This window comes from Xenopus laevis, chromosome 2L (genome assembly GCF_017654675.1).
Source record: "Xenopus laevis strain J_2021 chromosome 2L, Xenopus_laevis_v10.1, whole genome shotgun sequence".
Lineage (NCBI taxonomy): Eukaryota > Metazoa > Chordata > Amphibia > Anura > Pipidae > Xenopus > Xenopus laevis.
This window is the reverse complement of record NC_054373.1, coordinates 11860187-11879574: the sequence shown is the minus strand read 5'-3', so window position 1 is coordinate 11879574 and position 19388 is coordinate 11860187. Positions and strand designations below refer to the sequence as shown.

Genomic DNA, 19388 nt, shown 5'->3' with positions numbered 1-19388 from the left:
TCGTGCAATAAGTTCACTATATAAAATATGGCATTTTTAGCCACATAAATTTTGAGAGTTTAGTTCTCCTTTAAGGGGGAAGTTGACCTTTGACCTTTGTAGAATGGCTAGTTCTAAGCAACTTTTCAATTGGCCTTCATTATTTATTCGTTTATTTTTATAGTTTTAAATTATTTGCCTTCTTTCCAGCTTTCAAATGGGGTTCACTGACCCCATCTAAAAAACAAATGCTCTGTAAGGCTACAAGTTTATTGTTATTGCTACTTTTTATTACTCATCTTTCTATTCAGGCCTCTTCTTTTCATGTTTCAGTCTCTTGTTCAAATTGGTGCATGTTGCTAGGCTAATTTGGACCCTAACAACCAGGTTGGTGAAATTGCAAACCGGAGAGCTGCTGAATAAAAAGCGAAATAACTCAAAAACCACAAATAATAATAAATGAAAACCAATTGCAAATTGTCTCAGAATTACACTCTCTACATCATACTAATTTAAAGGCGAACAATCGTTTTATTCAGCATCTTGCAATTTCAGCAATGTGGTTGCTAGGGTCCACATTACCCTAGCAACCATGCATTGATTTGATTAAGAGACTGGGATATGAATAGGAGAGCACCTGAATAGAAAGATGAGTAATGAAAAGTAACAATAACAATACATGGGAAGCCTTACAGAGCATTTGCTTTTTAGATTTGGTGATTGATCCCCATGTGAAAGCTGGAAAGAATCAGAAAACAGCAAATAATTGAAAAACTATAAATAATGAAGACCAATTGAAAAGTTGCTTAGAATTGCTCATTCTATAACATACTAAAATTCTACCTCTTTAGCTTTGCTGTTGCTTAGGCAGATCACTGGCCCTCAATATATGTTGCCAAAATAGGCAGTTTATCTAGTGCAGGTCCAGAAGTGATATTTGTGCAGGTGCTGCAGTAACTCACCATTCAGTGCATTTATACATATATGATCATTTCCTTGCACAGTTATTTATTCCTTGTTGCATTTTATACGGCCAGCACAGGAACTGAAACCTTACAACTTTTTGACAACTAATTTTGTCTCCTTCTGCAGCGGCGGATGCCACAAACATTTCGTGAACCGGCCACAGCACCATTGAGAAAACTGTCCATTGACTTGATCAAAACATACAAACATATTAATGAGGTGAGGAAACGTCTTTTAAACCTACAGAGCAAGATGTCTCTGGTTACGACTGATTTCCGGTCCCTTCTCCTTCCAGGTCTACTATGCAAAAAAGAAACGACGGCATCAGCAAGGACAAGGGGATGACTCCAGTCACAAGAAGGAGAGGAAGGTCTACAACGATGGCTACGATGATGACAACTATGACTATATCGTTAAGAATGGTGAAAAATGGATGGATAGATATGAAATAGATTCATTAATTGGCAAAGGGTCATTCGGCCAGGTAAGCATCACCCCCCAGTCATTCAAGCTAGCGTTTTGTAGGTCATTTAAAGGGTTGTTCCCCTTTAAATTAACATTTAGCATGATGTAGAGAGTGATATTCCGAGACAATTTGCAATTGATTTTCATTTCTCATTATTTGTGGTTTAATAAAGTAGACCTGTCACCCAGACATAAAAAGCTGTATAACAAAAGTCCTTTTGAAATTTAACATGAAATCTAAATTCTTTTTTATTAAAGCATTCATAGCTGTTGTAAACTCATTTAAAGATCTCAGCTGTCAATCAAATATTGTCTGCCCCTCCTCTATGCCTTAGGCGTAGAGGCGGGGCAGACAATTACTTTTACTTTCCGTTCAGCACTTCCTAGATTCACTGCTTTTCCCACATTCCCCTGTTCTCTTCACCATTTGATTGTGTAGCCAGGGCATGGGGTTGGACATCAGGTCCCCCATTCTGGTGCACAAACAAGATTCTGAGATGATACAAGGCTTGTCTTAATAACAGTGTCCACAAAATGGCTCCTGCCTGCTTGTTATAATTATGAATTCCCAGACTGGAGGAAACAAGATTCAAATAATTTATACAGTGTAAGTAAAGTTAATTTAAAATGAACCACCCATTCAAATCTCTGTCCCCCACTTTGGGATGGCAGAGACATTCAATCCAGCGTCCACCTTGTTCCAAGTGATGGAATCTGGGATTTGAAGTCCTTCTGCTTTTCAAAGAATCCGTGAACCAGGAAATCAGAGCGACTTCAAGTCCCAGAATCCATCACTTCTCATTGGAACAAGTTGAAGAAGGGGTTCAGCAACACTAAATGAGCCGTAGGTGGAAAGATGGTCTCTTCTCAAACTACACAATCATGTATGTGTAAAATGTATTTATTTTATGCAGTTCAGGGGATGTTTATCCACCTTAAGTCCAACTGATTGAGGAGCTCTTGTTATAAAACAAGTATTTATTCCCTTATAGATATAATTGTATGCCTTTATCTTCAAAAGGGGGGTTACTGAGTTAATTAAAAAATTATTAAAAGAGACCCATGGATAGTAAATATTGTAGTAGTAAAAATAATTATAAAAATTAAAGATATTTATTAGGAGATGTTTAAATTGACACGTTTCGTGCCAGCTGGGCACTTACTCATAGGCTGGCACGAAATGCGTCAGGCTAAACATGTCCTAATAAATATCTTTAAAGGGGCGGTTTACTTTTGCGTTTAACGTTCAATATGATGTAGAATTGGATATTTTGTGAATTTGCAATTGGTTTTCATTTTTTATTATTCGTGGTTTTTTAGTTATTTAGCTTTTTATTCAGCAGCTCTTCAGTTTGCAGTTTGGGGTTGTTCACCTACCAAAACTTTTTTCCAATTCAGTTGTGTTTAGATTGTTCCCCAGAAATAAAGACTTTTTTTTTTTTTAATTACTTTCCATTATTTATTTTTTTACTGTTTTTCCAAAATCTAAGTTTAAAGTTGAATGTTCGTGTCTCTGGTGTTTGAGTCTGGCAGCTCAGTAATTCAGTAACGGTTACAATTTTACAACATTTAGTTGATCCATTTCTCAGCAGCATCTCTGGAATTTTAGCAACTATTGTATCAATTTTAACAGCTGCCTGTAATGAAACTCAGGGATTCTGCTCAGCAGGGACAACAATAAGAAATGTATCAACTAAATGTATCAATTTAAAACAGTTTACAGGGTCAGCCACTCCCCCCCCCCAGAGCTGCTTCAGAAAGTGAAAAATGACACTTGACACTTCAATATTAGAAAAACTTTTACACATAGAAAATAGGAATTAATTGGAAAAAGTCATTAATTCTGGTGATATATCTGAAAACAACTAGTTGTTTGTAGGTGAACAACCCCTTTAAAGTGCTGACTAACTCAGAGTTAGAGAGCTGCAAAGCAGGAAGTAGTGTTCTGGCTATTATGTTACACATCCAGTCACTCCAGCCTTTATACATTACATTTTTGCCTAACTAACTATATTAGAAACACTTGTTTTGCACAGCCTGTCTATTTAACTAGTTTTTACATTGAACATCAGCTGTCGGTCAGCAAATTCATTCAAAGACACCATTTTTTTTTTTTAAATCCTTTTAGGTAGTAAAGGCATATGATCGCGTGGAGCAAGAGTGGGTGGCGATTAAAATTATAAAGAACAAGAAAGCTTTTTTAAACCAAGCCCAAATTGAGGTCCGGCTTCTTGAGCTGATGAACAAACATGACACGGAAATGAAGTACTATATTGGTATGTACCTTACCTACTTGATTCTCATCTGTAACTTTAATGGCTTTTGTTGGATATCATTGGCAGCTTGCTATAAACATCAAGCCCAGAACCCCACAGACTGAGGAGGTGGTGGTGGTGAAACAGAGAATAATGTAGGAAGCTTACATTTATGGGTGCAAATGGAAACACACAAAACAAATGATTGCAAAACTGCTCTGGGCACGTCTTAAATTGAGTTTAAAGGATAAGTAAACCTTAAAGATAAGTGAATGTAAAATTGATAAGAATGCTATTCTAAGCACGTTTGCAATATACATCCATTATTTATTTTAATTCTATGATGTTAAAGGATACATGTACTGTTAACATCAATGAATTTTATTTTATAACAGCGCCACCTGCTGGTCATTTGTCTGACCACCAAGTAGTCAAGGAAGTTGTCAGGAGAAAGAAAGAGGCTGCTCTGATGTTCTTCTGCTTAGGAAAGATTTGAGAAAGGTTTCTATTTTTTTTTCCTAAGCAGAAGAACATCAGAGCAGCCTCTTTCTTTCTCCTGACAACTTCCTTCACTACTTGGTGGTCAGACTGGTGGGAAACTGACCAGCAAGTGGCGCTGTTGTAACAAAATTCATTCATATTAACATGAATCCTTTAATATCATGGAATTGAAAAGTAATAAATAATGAATGTACATTGCAAGATTGCTTAGAATTGCACTCTCCTCAATTTTACATTCACTTATTTCAAAGGTTTACTTATACTTTAAAACAACAGTGCCGCATGCTTCAGAAAAACTACTATAGTTCATATATTTCATATAGTTCATTTGTTTGCTGATGATAGCCAGCGGATACGTAAAAAGACAGAGAAAGATGGGGCACTGGCCTGATATAGAAGTTAATCACCTGAAATCACTAGGGACTCACTGATAACTTGCCACCTGATACGTGTTTTTCTTTTACACACAGTTATAAATATGCCCCTAAGGGGGGGGGGGATGTAAGGATTTTTCCATTAATTTTACATTGTGAAAGTAACCATCTTTCTTTTCATTCCTTTTTCCCCCCAGTGCATTTAAAGCGGCATTTTATGTTCAGAAACCACCTTTGCTTAGTGTTTGAAATGCTCTCGTACAACCTCTACGATTTACTGCGCAACACCAATTTCCGCGGCGTTTCTCTCAACCTGACACGAAAGTTTGCACAGCAGATGTGCACTGCACTACTCTTCCTGGCAACTCCAGAACTTAGTATCATTCACTGTGACCTGAAGCCTGAGAATATCTTGCTTTGTAACCCGAAACGAAGCGCCATTAAGATTGTTGACTTTGGGAGCTCGTGCCAACTAGGGCAAAGGGTAAGACTGGATCATTGCGTCGTCCCAGTAAACTGTGATCACCAAAACAAAACCGCTAACAGCTTGTTTATTTCTCCCTAGATATACCAGTATATTCAGAGTCGCTTCTATCGGTCTCCTGAGGTTTTACTAGGAATGCCTTATGACCTTGCAATTGACATGTGGTCCCTTGGGTGCATTTTGGTAGAAATGCATACTGGAGAACCCTTATTCAGTGGAGCCAATGAGGTAATGCCATAGAAACTCTTATATTTTCCTTTTGTAAGCAGTCATGCATTTAAATGGGCAGTCCCCTTTTATGTTAACCTTCAATATTTAATATAATCTTCCTCGTACTGAAGTAAGAAACTTTCTGAATACAGTCAATTAAAAATTCTGCATTGTTTCTGAAATAATCACGTTTATGTTGACTATTCCACTCTCAGCATCTGTTTCTCTTCATTCTGTCTTAACTGATTCCAGTACAAATAAAATCTAACAAAATAACTGCTTTTTGCACACATCCTGCATGTAGAGAGACATGATGTCTGGTGATTTTCTGTTTCCTTCGGCTCATTTTGTAGTTTCAGGCCTTTTCGCGACTTTAGGACTTCAACTTCGGGTTTTTTGGCAGCTTCGGGTTTTCGTTGCGGCTTTGGGTCTTCGGCGGCTTAAGAACAGCACAGCCGAGCCCCCTTTTAGGCCCAGGCCCAGTACAACTGTAGTCCCTGTGCCCCCTGACGGTGGCCCTGCTTCTTAAGGTGTAGTGCTGTAGCTTGGCATTTGCAGACTGATATAGTTTACAGAGGTGAACTGCAGCTCCCTGAATACTGCCACCCCGTTTTGAGTTATGGGAATGTTGCGTTCGATCAGCAGTTAAAGGAGAAGGAAAGTCTTTTAACTTGGCTGTGCCTAAAGTTGGGCACTCCCAAGTGAACGCATGTACTTACCTGAAACCCCGGGTCGGTGCTCCTATCAGGAGAAAACTGCACCAGCCTGAGATTCTTCTAGCGAGCAACACGGAACAATCGTCTTCCTGCGTCTTCTATATTCAAATTTACCGGGGCAGACGCATGCGCAGTAGAACTAAATAGCCAACTTTCTCACTAAAGTGTCGGCTTTTCGCGCTACTGCATATGCGCAGCTGGGAGAATGAAGAAGAAGCCAGAAGACGATCGCTTTGTGGTGCTTGCTGGAAGAATCCCGGATAGGAACACCGGCCTGGAGTTTCAGGTAAGTACATGCGATCACTTGGGGGTTCATAACTTTTGGCAGCCCCAAGTTACAAGACCTTTCCTTCTCCTTTAAAGGGATTTAGACTGCATTGGCATTCTTTACATTATGGTTACAGTTCAAATGATTTTAAAATCTTCAACACTCCAATGCAAAGCAGTTCTGGCTTAAGTCCAAGCCACTTTTCAGCCTGCTATTTGGCCAATCCTCCCAAATCTCTGCATTTATGGTCACCTTTATAGCTGCTACTTCCCAAGTTAAGTTTCCTCCCCACTGTTTTGAATTCGGTGACCTGTTTTAGTGCTGTTCAGTTTCCCCAGAGGATCACATTTATGCTATACCAAATACAAATAAAATGATGACATTGTACATACAGTAGCATAAACTCTCTACATTTGTTTTGTAATTTAAATAGCTTATTTGTTTCATCGTGCCCCATAATTATCTTGCGCTGCAGCCATTTCCCATCCCTGTGGCTCAGGAAAACTTTCTAGGCTATATTTCTATTCATTTATTTTACATACAAGCTCGTTCTGCCTCAATTGACTTTTGCTTTTATCCACCTTGTAGGTCGATCAAATGAGTAAAATTGTGGAAGTTTTAGGTATACCACCTGCTCACATTCTTGACCAAGCACCAAAAGCTAGAAAGTTCTTTGAGAAGGTGCCAGAGGGCACTTGGAACTTAAAGAAGACCAAAGATGGAAAAAAGGTAACTTTCTAAATTCTATGGAATGGAAAAATCAAAACCTTTAGATGTTTCTAATGGCAGTTGTTGTTGGAGCGCAGAAGTCACAGTGGAGCGCTGAATCTGTGACTTGTACAGAGATCCGATGGCTTTTATGATTATTATAAGTTTATTTATATAGCCCTGACAAATCCTCCAGCTCTTTATAGAGATTAAAGGAGAACTATCGCGAAAGTGAAAAATTAATATAAGCTTCAGCATTCTAAAATAAGAAACTTTCTAAATGCAATCAATTAAATATTTTGCTGTGTTTTTGAAATAACATGTTTATGTTCACTGTTCACTTCTCTAAGCATCTGTTTCTCTTCATTCTGTCTTCATGCAGCAGCTGGGTGTCAGATATTCATTGACAGTTAGATCCAATATATCTTATAGGGGGGCTCAATTTGCCTAGCAGATGATTTAAGGTGGCCATAGACAATGGCCACCTTAATGTAACAATTACAATCTTTCTGGGAAAAGATCTTTCCAAGAAAGATCATTGGTTTCAATACACACGAGCTGAATCGTCAGATATACAGGTAGAAACAATAAATTCAACCTGTATCTGACGATTCAGCACGGACAATGGACGATGGCCTTCAAAGGCACCCAATCAAAATTTTCAGTCCAGCCAGATCGACGAGCCGATCGATATCCAAGTCTTCTGCCGATATTGGTTGGCTCTTTTCCCACCATACATGCACCGAATATCGTATGAAAATTCGTTTTGTACGATATTATCTGTGCATCTATGGCCACCTTTAGAGCTCACTCAAATAACTGATTCCAGTACAAACAAAATCTAACAAAATAACTGCCTTTTGCACAAATCCTGCATGTAGAGAGACATGATGTCTGGTGAATTTAATAGAGTGAGCTCTAATACATCTTCTAGACAAAAGGAGGGAGCCCCTCTATAAGATATATTGGAACTTTACTGTCAATTAATATCTGACACCCAACTGCTGCGTGAAGACAGAATGAAGAGAAACAGATACTGAGAGAGAGATAGTGAAGATAACCTTGATTATTTCAGAAACGGTACAGAATTTTTAATTGACTATATATATAGAAAGTTTCTTATTTTAGCATGCTGAAGCTCATATTAAATTTTCCTGATAGTTCCCCCTTTAGGGTCTGGCCACACAAGCAGATTCGGCGAGATTTAGTCGCCTGGAGAATTATTGGCTTTTTCTTCAGGACGACAATCTCCCCGAACTGCCTTCCCCCTACATTCCGCCGGCTAAAATTATAAAGCATCTGCGGCAATGTACTTGCAGGGATTCGATTTCCGAAGTTTCCTCGTGAGGAAACTTCAGGGTGACTTCAGAAAACGAAGCGCCGATTGTACCTTCGGGGAGATTGTCGCACCGAAGAAGAAGCGATTAGTCGCCAGACGACTAAATCTCCCCAAATCTGCTCGTTTGGCCAGACCCTTAAACATCATTCCCATCAGTCCCTGCCCCAGCAGAGCACCTATCACATTCACACAGACTAGGGTTAGTTTTATCAGGAGCCTGTAGGTTTTTGAAGCATAGGAAGAAACAGGAGTACCCAGAGGAAACCCATGCAGATACAGGGAGAACATACATTTGCCTTGCAGTTAGTGCTTTGGCCGGACTCGAACATAGGACCCCAGCGCTGCCACCGTTGCACCTCCATGTTTGAACCAATCCGTAGTTATTTGCATGTTGATTTTGTTTGTAGACACTGCACTTTGCTCTTTAATTTGTATACCCATATGGGCATGTTCATGATTGGAGTCTTTGTTATACCTCTAGGAGTACAAACCACCGGGAGCCCGAAAACTTCACATCATAATTGGAGTAGAAACTGGAGGACCGGGTGGCCGTCGTGCTGGGGAATCGGGTCATACTGTAGCGGACTACTTGAAGTTTAAAGACCTAATTTTAAGGATGTTGGATTATGACGCCAAGACCCGTATCCAACCCTATTATGCTCTGCAACATAGTTTCTTTAAGAAAACTGCTGACGAAGGTACAAACACAAGTAACAGTGTATCGACGAGTCCAGCAATGGAGCAGTCCCAGTCATCAGGAACCACCTCTAGCACATCGTCTAGCTCGGGTATGATGACCTGTTCTCCAGCACAGAAAAGCAAAATGTAGCTTCACTGATGTTGTTTTCACACCTCCGGAAGCTCACACCATGTAAAGGGGAACTATTGGGAAAATGAAAATGAAATATAAGCTTCCTCAAACTGAAGTAAGAAACTTTCTAAATACAGTCAATTAAAAATTCTGCACTGTTTCTGAAATAATCGAGTTTATGTTTACTATTCCTCTCTCAGCATCTGTTTCTCTTCATTCTGTCTTCATGCAGCCGTTGGGTGTCGGATGAATGATCCAATATATCTTATAGGGGGGGCTCCCTTTCCTAGCAGATGAATTGGAGCTCACTTACATAACTGATTCCAGTACGAACAAAATTTAACAAAATAACTGCCTTTTGCACACATCCGGCAGGTAGAGAGGCATTATATCAGGTTATTTTAATAGAGTGAGATCTAATACATCTTCTAGGCAAAAGGAGCCCCTCTATAAGATATATTGGATCATTCATCTGACACCCAACCCCAGAATGAAGAGAAACAGATGCTGAGAGAGGAATAGTGAACATAAACTTGATTATTTTAGAAACGGTACAGAATTTTTTATTAATCGCATTTAGAAAATTTCTTATTTCAGTATGATGAAGCTTATATTAAATTTTCATATTCGCGATAGTTCCCCTTAAAGGTTTACTGTGCAATTTTAGGTTACCTCTGGATTTGCTCTTTGTTTTCCCTGCCAGCCCGCTCCACAAGATTTGAGCTTTGTAGTCACTGACTATTTTATCAGGATCTTTCCGTAATTTGGATCTCCATACCTTAAGTCTACTAGAAAATCATGTAAACATTAAATAAACCCAATAGGCTGGTTTTGCTTCCAATAAGGATTAATTATATCTTAGTTGGGATCAAGTACAAACTACTGTTTTATTATTACAGAGAAAAAGGAAATCTTTTTTAAAACTTTGGATTATTTGGATAAAATGGAGTCTATGGGAGATGGGCATTCTGTAATTTAGAGCATTCTGGATAAAGGGTTTCCAAATAAGGAATCCCATACCTGTATAAACGTGGACTCCATACTTCTCCTCCACTCTATGCATATGCTGTTTTATTACTGGTGACTCTTTAGCCAACGCCAACAGAATTCACAGTAGAAATATGTGTCAAAATGTGTCTAAATTAATGTTTTTCCGTTCACTATACCTCTATAAACGAAAAGGCTTTCTTTTTTACCCCGAATTTATATAGAGCTAACATTTTACAGAAATAATTCACATCAATCCCTGCGATAGTTGAGCTCACAATCTAAAATACCGGCCACTCACATTCTAGGTCATTTTTTATTAAGAACCAGTTAACCTGCCTTTTTCATAGCAGCCCTTCTGGACAAGTACTAAATGCAATAGTAAGTACATTCATTCACAGAGTCATGGGTTAATTGAAGGCCACTCTCACATATTGTACTTCCTCAGTTGTGTTTAACAATAATAGTGTCTGTGTGTGTGTGCACAGTTTTAACTTGCCTCCTCTGGGACATGGGGCTTAAAGAATAACTAAAGATTAAATAAAGAATTAGCTAGAAATGATGTACATTATGTTTTGTGCTTCTGTACCAGCCCAAGCCCTGTAGCAGTAAAGATCTGTCTCCAAAGATGCCCCAGTAGCTCCCCATCTTCTTTTCTGCTGATTCACTGCACATGCTCTGTGCTGCTGTCACTTACTGAGCTTAGGGACCCACTCACAATATACAGTACACATAGAATAGAAATGTCACAATATAAGGCTGATTAGTAATTAATACAGATAATTACTACATGGCAGCACAGAAACCAGTGCAATTAGCATTAGAATTTAATAATCAGCAAACCTGTAGCATCAGCTTATATTACAGGGGAAGCTCATTTTCTGCTGGATAATTAGTGACGAGCCCTAAGCTTAGCTTCTCAACAGCCAATCAGAGCCCACTGAGCATGTGAGTGTCACAGACACTTTCCAAGATGGTGACCCCCTGTGACAAGTTTGAAGTCCTGGAGCATTGCTGCTGTTGAGAAGCTGAAACATTCGCCATATTCATTTTTTTAGGGTTTAGTTCTCCTTTAACAGGGAGCTATGAATAGGAGAGACAGATGGTGACTGGTAGCAGTTTACAACTGCCAAGTCCCAGTCCCAGTTAACTTGACTTCATAATAACCCATTGATAAGATAATTTGCTTTCTACATTTTGAAGACTTGCTTTATATCTATGTTGCATTTATATTAGGTGGCTCGTCCGGAACAAGCAACAGCGGAAGAGCAAGATCTGACCCTACTCATCAGCATCGACACAGTGGTGGCCATTTCTCAGCTGCTGTACAGGCTATGGATTGTGAGACGCACAGTCCTCAGGTAACATGTTTGCTTTCTACCCCATGTCCGGGAAACGATTGTTTTATATTGTCTTTATATCTTTATTATATCAGGGAAGTTGGTTATTCGTCTCATGCTGTTTATCACATGCTCTCAGTCCCACAGTTCCCACTAGATAGCAGTGTAGCTTTTTCCTAAAAACATTTGCAAGGTGAATTACTGCCTTTTGTTGGGGTTATATTAGCCCCTGCAGTGACACGATAGCCCACATATGGGGCCTCAGTGAATACCCTAATTGTCACCGATGTTTTTAATGCCACATTGTTCTACCCATCCCTTAAAGGGATTCTGTCATGATTTTTATCATTTTTTTATTTCTAAATGACACTGTTTCCACTGCAAATAATTCACGCTACAATATAAAATTTCATTCCTGAACCATCAAGTGTATGTTTTTAGTTGTAATATTGGTGTGTAGGTGCATCTCAGGTTATTTTGCCTGGTCATGTGCTTTCAGAAAGAGCCAGCACTTTAGGATGGAACTGCTTTCTGGCAGGCTGTTGTTTCTCCTACTCAATGTAACTGAATGTGTCTCAGTGGGACCTGGATTTTACTATTGAGTGTTGTTCTTAGATCTACCAGGCAGCTGTTATCTTGTGTTAGGGAGCTGTTATCTGGTTACCTTCCCATTGTTCTTTTGTTTGGCTGCTGGGGGGAAAAGGGAGGGGGTGATATCACTCCAACTTGCAGTACAGCAGTAAAGAGTGATTGAAGTTTATCAGAGCACAAGTCACATGACTGGTGGCAGCTGGGAAAATGACAATATTTCTAGCCCCATGTCAGATTTCAAAATTAAATCTAAAATTTCAGTGCAGAATTCTGCTGGAGCAGCACTATTAACTGATGTGTTTTGAAAAAAAATATTTTTTTCCTGTGACTGTATCCCTTTAAATTATTACATTTAAATTATGAAATCATTGAATTTAGGGTGTGATTTTTAAAAACATATCTGTTGGCCACGTGTTTTCCTGTAAATAATAAAGGATTTGGAATCTAGACCTGATGTGAAAACTATCCTTACCAAACTTTTGTAACCCTTTACAGACAATGTTTGTCACTATAGTATTGGTTATAACCAGAGCTGTACACTGGAGCACAACTAATCTGCATTTTAAAGGATAAATGACACGACAGGTGCAATCTTTATAAACCGGTTTATTTAAAGGGACAACATACAACAATGTTCAAGAAGATCCCATTAAGAAGGTTTCCGCATAAGAGATCTTTCCGTAATTTGCGTCTTCATATTTTAAGCCTACTAGAAAATCATTTAAATAATAAATAAACCCCATAGGCTGACTTAACCTCCAATAAAGATTAATTATATCTTGGTTGGGATCAAGTTCAAGCTACTGTTTTATTATTACAGAGAAAAAGAAAAGTATTTTTTAAAATTTGGATTATTTGCATAAAATGGAGTCTATGGGAGATGACCTTTCCATAGTTCGGAGCTTTCTGGATAACGGCATTCCGGATAACGGTTCCCGTACCTGTATACAGGACAGAGAAATTGAAAGCACTTTTATTTAACACTTGTTCCCACCTCCTTGGTTATTCAGTGATATACTCTTTATTATAAATGTCCCTCCCATAAAGCACAGATACAGCCATGAACTGGGGGGTTTGTTTATATAGAGCTCATTTTCCAAGGCTTAGATTAGAAAGTGTTTGAAGAAAAAAAAAAAAAAAACAATTTGACTTATAATGAAAAATAAACCTAAATGATTTTTTTTTTTAATTTAATTTTGTCTAGTTCTGTATATTGGCCTGATGAGAGTGGAGTATATAGCTACATATATTGTGTGTTAAAAAATTTTTTTTTCTTCTTTAGGTTCGACCACAGTTTCCTCCTGGTTGGACGGTCCCTGAAGCCCCTACTACACAGGTCACTATTGAAACACACCCTGTCCAAGAAACTACATTTCATGTGCCCCCTTCCCAGAAAAATGTGCCGCATCACCATGGGAACGGCTCCCACCATCATCATCATCACCATCACCACCATGGACAGCATGTCTTGAGTAACAGGACAAGGACCAGGATCTACAATTCTCCATCAACGAGCTCCTCCACCCAGGATTCTATGGATATTGGTCACAGCCAACACTCCATGACTTCCTTGTCTTCCTCAAATACTTCTTCCTCAACATCTTCCTCTTCTACCGGCAACCAAGGCAACCTGGCCTATCAGAATCGTCCTGTGGCTGCTAACACCTTGGACTTTGGACAGAATGGAACTTTGGATGTTAATTTAACTGTCTATTCAAATCCTCGCCAAGAGACTGGCCTCACTGGACATCCAGATTATCAATATTCTGCAAATACAGGCCCCACCCACTACGTAACGGAAGGACATTTAACCATGAGGCAAGGGATTGACCGAGAAGACTCTCCCATGACAGGAGTTTGTGTTCAGCATAGTCCTGTGGCAAGCTCGTGACTAAATTCAATCTAGGTTTGTTTTTTTTTTGTTTTTTGTGTGTGTGGGTTTGTTTTTTCTTTTGTTTTATTTGTTTTTAAAGGTTTTTTTGTTTTTCAAAAAAAAAAAAACAAAAGCAAAAACAAAAAAGTGCAAAAGCTGCTTTAATCAGAAGGAGATACACTTAAACCGCTACAACAGGGAAAAGCTGACTATTTTTTTAAAACTTGAAACGATCGCAAAGGGACAATGAAGTGAAACGATTTTTATTTTTTTAACGAGCTGTTTCCAAACACACCTTATTGGATAGCTCCGAGGTAATTTCCTCTCCTTTTGCTTCCCCCTTCCCTCCCCCGCTGTCCCCTTCAACTCTGTACACTCGTATCATAATAATTTTATAAAATGATATATATATGTATTTGTATATACATATATATTTATATATTTTAACCATAGTAAGTTATACTGGACATAGTCAGTTGCCAACATGATTAAAAAACAAAAAATGCAACATTATCAAATAAAAATAAAACATTCACCTCTTTAAGTCCTTTTCGGGGGCTTAAAGGTTCATCGAAACTTGGGCACAGATATGCAGTACTGTAAGAACGAGGAACCTCCGTAGTTAAAGGGACGGTTGTCATACACAGTCAACATGCTAAGATGGCGGTCATCAGAATCTCCTGTCCTGAATTTGGGATACAAAGCAGCAGTTAAAATCGGATATTTTTTTTTTGTTTGTTTTTTTGTGGGAGACGGCTGAATATTAAGGTGCACTGAGAAGCAATCAACAGGTCCTTGGGGAGGTCTGAGTTCGGTGGTCTTTGGGATAACCTTTGGCCTTATGGATTTGGACTCTTGAGTTAGAAGAGCCTGCCATTTTAGATGCAATCACTTTCGGACATGCTTTCGCAGACAGTCCTTCATACTGAAAAAATCCAGAATTGGGGTTCATTCAAGAGGCCTTTCTTTTAACATAGACTCGTGTGACCCACTAATTGTAGAGTTTTTTTTTTTTTTTTTTTTTTTTTTTTTTTTGCAAGGTCACTTTGCGTGTGTCATAAAGCTGACTTCCTTAATGGTTGACGGTCACAGAAGTAGTGGTTTGCGTTGGATGGAAATAGCTACATCTGTGCCCCTTCCTTTTTCTTTTCTCTGCCCTCCCAACCCCTTTTCTTTTTTTTTTGTTCATTTGCTTTTCTCCTACCACCTTCTCCCCCTTTTTTATTTTTTCAACCTCCCCTCCGTTTCGCCGCACGTGGTATCGCCACTATTAACTTCTGCACAAACATGTCTTCTGTTCATTTTGAACATTTTTAAGAAAGAAAAAAAAGAAAAATGCAGAATTTTATGTGACTGCTTATTTTTTTGCCTCACAATTATGCTGTGAATTTTACAAAAAAAATTATTTTCCCTTTTTTTGATAATTTATTGTACCAAAGCTGTTTTTATAGCACATAGATGTCTGTAACCAATATGTAGCAGTTCTGCACTTTTTGGCACAAGGTGAAACTAGACCGTTTTTTTTTTGTTTTAATTGTCAGTGGGGGAAAAATGAAGGCTGTACCATCGCTTCAACAAAACTGGAACTGTCACTGTTCTCTAGTTCAACATATACAGACATGTGAGTGCCGGACTTCTTATACCAGTTATCCGCAACCAGTAGCACATGAGCAGCATCTTACTCGCCAACCCCTTGGATGTTGCTTCTAGTGGTAGAGTCCTGCACGGAACCAATTTATAAAACCCGACCCAAACACGCAAACCGAACCACAACCCACATATTTACCCACTTTGATCTGCTACCCAACCCTGACCCGGGTAACTGCCTTACCTGTAACCCGATTCACAACCCGCTGACCACCATTAAACAGGACGTGATGTTGCTGCAAACCGGAAGGGACAACATCAAAAGTGGGCGGAGACAAAAAAAGTTTTGTGAAATTTTAAAAGGAGTAAAATATAGACCGTATAAGATAAGAGATTTAGATGAGACCTGCGACGTGCAGACCCGCGACCTGCATCTATACCCGCAACCAAAAATCCAACCCTCATCCCGCAGGCTACCCGCTTTTTTTGCTGGTACCCAACCTGCTGCAGGACTCTACACTGTGGCCCAAGAGCAGGTGCTTATTTTTGAATTCCAGGCTTGGAAACAAGTTTTGGTTTCATAAAAATCTCCTATAGGCTGCCAGTTCAAATAGGGTCTACCAAATAGCCAATCACAGCCCTTATTTGGCACCTCCAGGTACTATTTCCATGCTTGTGTTGCTCCTCAACATTTTTTACATTTGAATGTTGCTCATGGGTAAAAGTTGGGGACCCCTGTATTACACTGTCCCGTTACAGAGCAGCTCGTAGATGTGCGTTCCGGTTTCAGCTACCAAAACCCAGTGATCTAAAGCTTTCCACTCTCCGCACACCTTGTTCCGACTCACGCAGGTCCGAAGGGAAGTTGTACCCCAAGGTAAATCCGAATATAACGAAGGCTATTGCTACTGATGCCTAACTTTCAGTTCCTACTGCCTTAGTCCAAGAACACGTTTTTAGCTCTGGCTAAAATAACCATACCCGCTATGCCCTACAAAAAACGAGAAAAAAAAGTTATAATAAAATATATTTATTTTTTAATAACTAAATGCTTCTTTACTCTGAGATAGAACAGAAATGTGGGAGGAAATGACTGCAGGAGTCTAGCTATCGTCCTATACATTTTGTTATATCGCATTGTCCTCGGATTTAAATATTTTAATGCTAATTGGCTCTTTTTGGTTAATTTATCCTTTAATACATTTATGCTGTGAATTTGTTGTCGATGACTTTGTTCCCGGCTTGGCATGCAATAACACAAGTCAAGCCTTTTTTTGTTTTTCTTCATGGGTATGATTTAAGGAGAACTAAGGCACATGAAAGAAATAGGCTAGAAATGTTGTACATGATGTTTTGTGCTTCTGTACCAGCCCAAGGCAACCACAGCCCTTTAGCAGTAAAGATCTGTGTCTCCAAAGATGCCCCAGTAGCTCCCCATCTTCTTTTCTGCTGATTCACTGCACATGCTCTGTGCTGCTGTCACTTACTGAGCTTAGGGACCCACTCACAATAAAGATAGTATTACTGTCACAATGTAAGGCTTATTAGTAGTAGTAAATTCAGATTCGTGTTGCAGGCTGCAATAGCATTGATTCTTTAACCTACAGCAACAGGTTTTATTCCCAATTAAATTTATTACTAATTATGTCATACAAGATGATGATATGATAATTTTCCACGACCCCTGAGCTTAAGGCCCCCATACACCGGCATATATAAACTGCCAACAGATGAAGTCGGCAGCTTTTTGCCCAGTGTATGGAGCCCTCCGACAGGCTTCCCTGATCGATATCTGGCCAAAAGTCAGGCAGATGTTGATCAGGTAAGGTTAAAAACCAGTCGGATCGAGGGCCGCATCAGTTTGCTCAACCGCGTATGCTCAACGGTGTGATCCGATATTTGGGTCATAGGGCTCACAATCGGATCAGCCCGATATCACCCACCTCAAGGTGGGCATATCGAGTCTGGATCATCTTTTTTGACAAGGTTGCCAATGAGCGGATCTCTGCATGTATGTCCACCTTTAGCTTTTCAACAGCAGCTCAGAGCTCACTGAGCATGTGCAGTGCCACTTGCTTGCAAGAGCTGGCCTAACAAGATCCAAGATGGCGGGCTGCTGGTTACAACTTTGAAGCCCTAAATCTTTAGTTATAGGACTGCTGAACTTATGGGCTGGTTCACTAAGGGGCAAGGTCGAATAGGAAATTCAAATTTTGTTGTATTTTTGATCAAAACACAAATTCAAATTGGGAATAATCCGAACTCGATTAGAATTCGAAAATCGAGATTTATCAAACCTTTACCCTGGGAATAATTCGAATTTGACTATTCGCCACCTAAAACCTGCTGAGTTCATGTACAAGTCAATGGCAGAGGTCCAATGACCCATTTGAAGATGTTACTAGCCTTCTTGACATTCAAGTTGTTTTTTTTGGAGAAAAAACTTGATTCGAGTTTAGTCTAATTTGAATCTCATTCGATTAAATTTTTCGAGTCGGTAAAATTCGTTCGAGTTTTAGACTTCACATTTTTTCTTAAATAACCTCCCAATCGAATTTTCGACTACACTGACGTATTCGGCGCAATCCGATGCGTTGTGAGAACACTCCTGCGACAAGTCGCATGCAACAAAAATAATGTAAGTTAATGCATCGTTGCATGGTGTTGCAGCGTTGATCCGACGCAACACGACTGTCGGATGCAGACGGTGCATGCTGCGTCTGCATCCAACAGTCGTGTTGCATTGGATCTACGCTGCGACAATGCATTCACTTATCTTTTTTTTGTGGCATGCGACTTGTCGCAGGTGTTATGTAGCAGCATGTCGGATCACGCCGAAAACGTCCATTCGAAAATTAGACCTTTGATAAATGGGCCTCCCCTTAGTATATAAAATACAGCATTTCTAGCCACATTCTGTGTTAGGCTTTAGCCCTCCTCTAAATCGGCAACATCTTCACAAATAACTCGATTCCATCATATCGTTTTTTGTTTTTTTTAACTGGAAAACAGGGAAATTATTGCACTTTTTCTTTTTCAGTTTTAGGAAGGAACCCGATTTCACAAAACCTTCTTCGTTTTTCATTGGCTAGCATTTCCCCACGTAGCGTGTGTCTGTTACAGTCCAGTTTTGTGCGCTTTACTACACAGTTTGGTTACAGGACGTCTGTGCATTGTAAACAAACAGCATGGAAAACTTTTTAAAAAACAAAAACAAAAAAGGTTTATATACCTGTGTTCAGATTGTAAGATCTAGTCCGGACTTGCTGTGTATATTGTAACGTTACATGAAAACAAAACAAAAAAAAGCCGAAGTCCTTTGTATTATAGTCATGCAGTCTTATGTATGATAAACAGTTGAAGAATTTCTGCTCAGACTATACTTTGCTTTTTTTTTTTTTTTTTTTTATCAAAATAGAAAGCTTGAAATTTTAAATTTTTCTGCAAAAAAAAAAAAAAATTCTATTTATTTTTGTTTTGTTTTTTCCTCTGAGATTTGTATGTGTAGTGAAATTCTCTATGGTGACTTTGGGGGAAGCATGAATCTGGAATGAAGTCTGGTTTCTACTGAGTTTACTTTGCTTTGTAAAGTTAGTCATAGTCGGAACTGATGTGATTTCACTACATTTGTTTTGTTTTTTAATTGATGATTAATGTGTTTCAGCTTAGAACAGAGATGGGCAGACCGTAACCCACCGGATATACAGGCCCCTGGGTGAGTATTCGGGACGTTGTAGTAAAGCAATATCCGGTTGGTTACAGGCTGAGCATCCCTGTCCTAGACTGCTGAGATCCTATAGTCATTTGTTATGATGCTGGCTACATCATAGGAAATTTGCCTTACAGAAAGTGAAAGGGATACTATTATCTTTTATTGCCCTACTTTACAACCTATCGCCGCAGTTTCTTAAATGAATGAGTCCTTGGCTATATT

At 39.1% G+C, this 19388-nt stretch overlaps 1 protein-coding gene across 2 annotated transcripts in view; it reads left to right on the top strand.

Annotated features, from left to right (window-relative positions):
- The window catches only part of dyrk1a.L (dual specificity tyrosine-(Y)-phosphorylation regulated kinase 1A L homeolog), a 61496-nt gene extending 44771 nt beyond the window's left edge, over positions 1 to 16725 (top strand). For both annotated transcript variants that reach the window (XM_041581545.1, XM_018245895.2), the window contains exons 4-12: positions 1072 to 1164; positions 1241 to 1429; positions 3539 to 3686; positions 4738 to 5024; positions 5106 to 5252; positions 6807 to 6947; positions 8747 to 9053; positions 11300 to 11424; positions 13277 to 16725. In XM_041581545.1, the coding sequence (XP_041437479.1) occupies positions 1072 to 1164; positions 1241 to 1429; positions 3539 to 3686; positions 4738 to 5024; positions 5106 to 5252; positions 6807 to 6947; positions 8747 to 9053; positions 11300 to 11424; positions 13277 to 13885 (2046 nt within the window). In that variant the 3' untranslated portion in view covers positions 13886 to 16725. The remainder of the gene's footprint in view (positions 1 to 1071; positions 1165 to 1240; positions 1430 to 3538; positions 3687 to 4737; positions 5025 to 5105; positions 5253 to 6806; positions 6948 to 8746; positions 9054 to 11299; positions 11425 to 13276) is intronic.
- The last annotated feature ends 2663 nt before the right edge of the window (positions 16726 to 19388 follow it).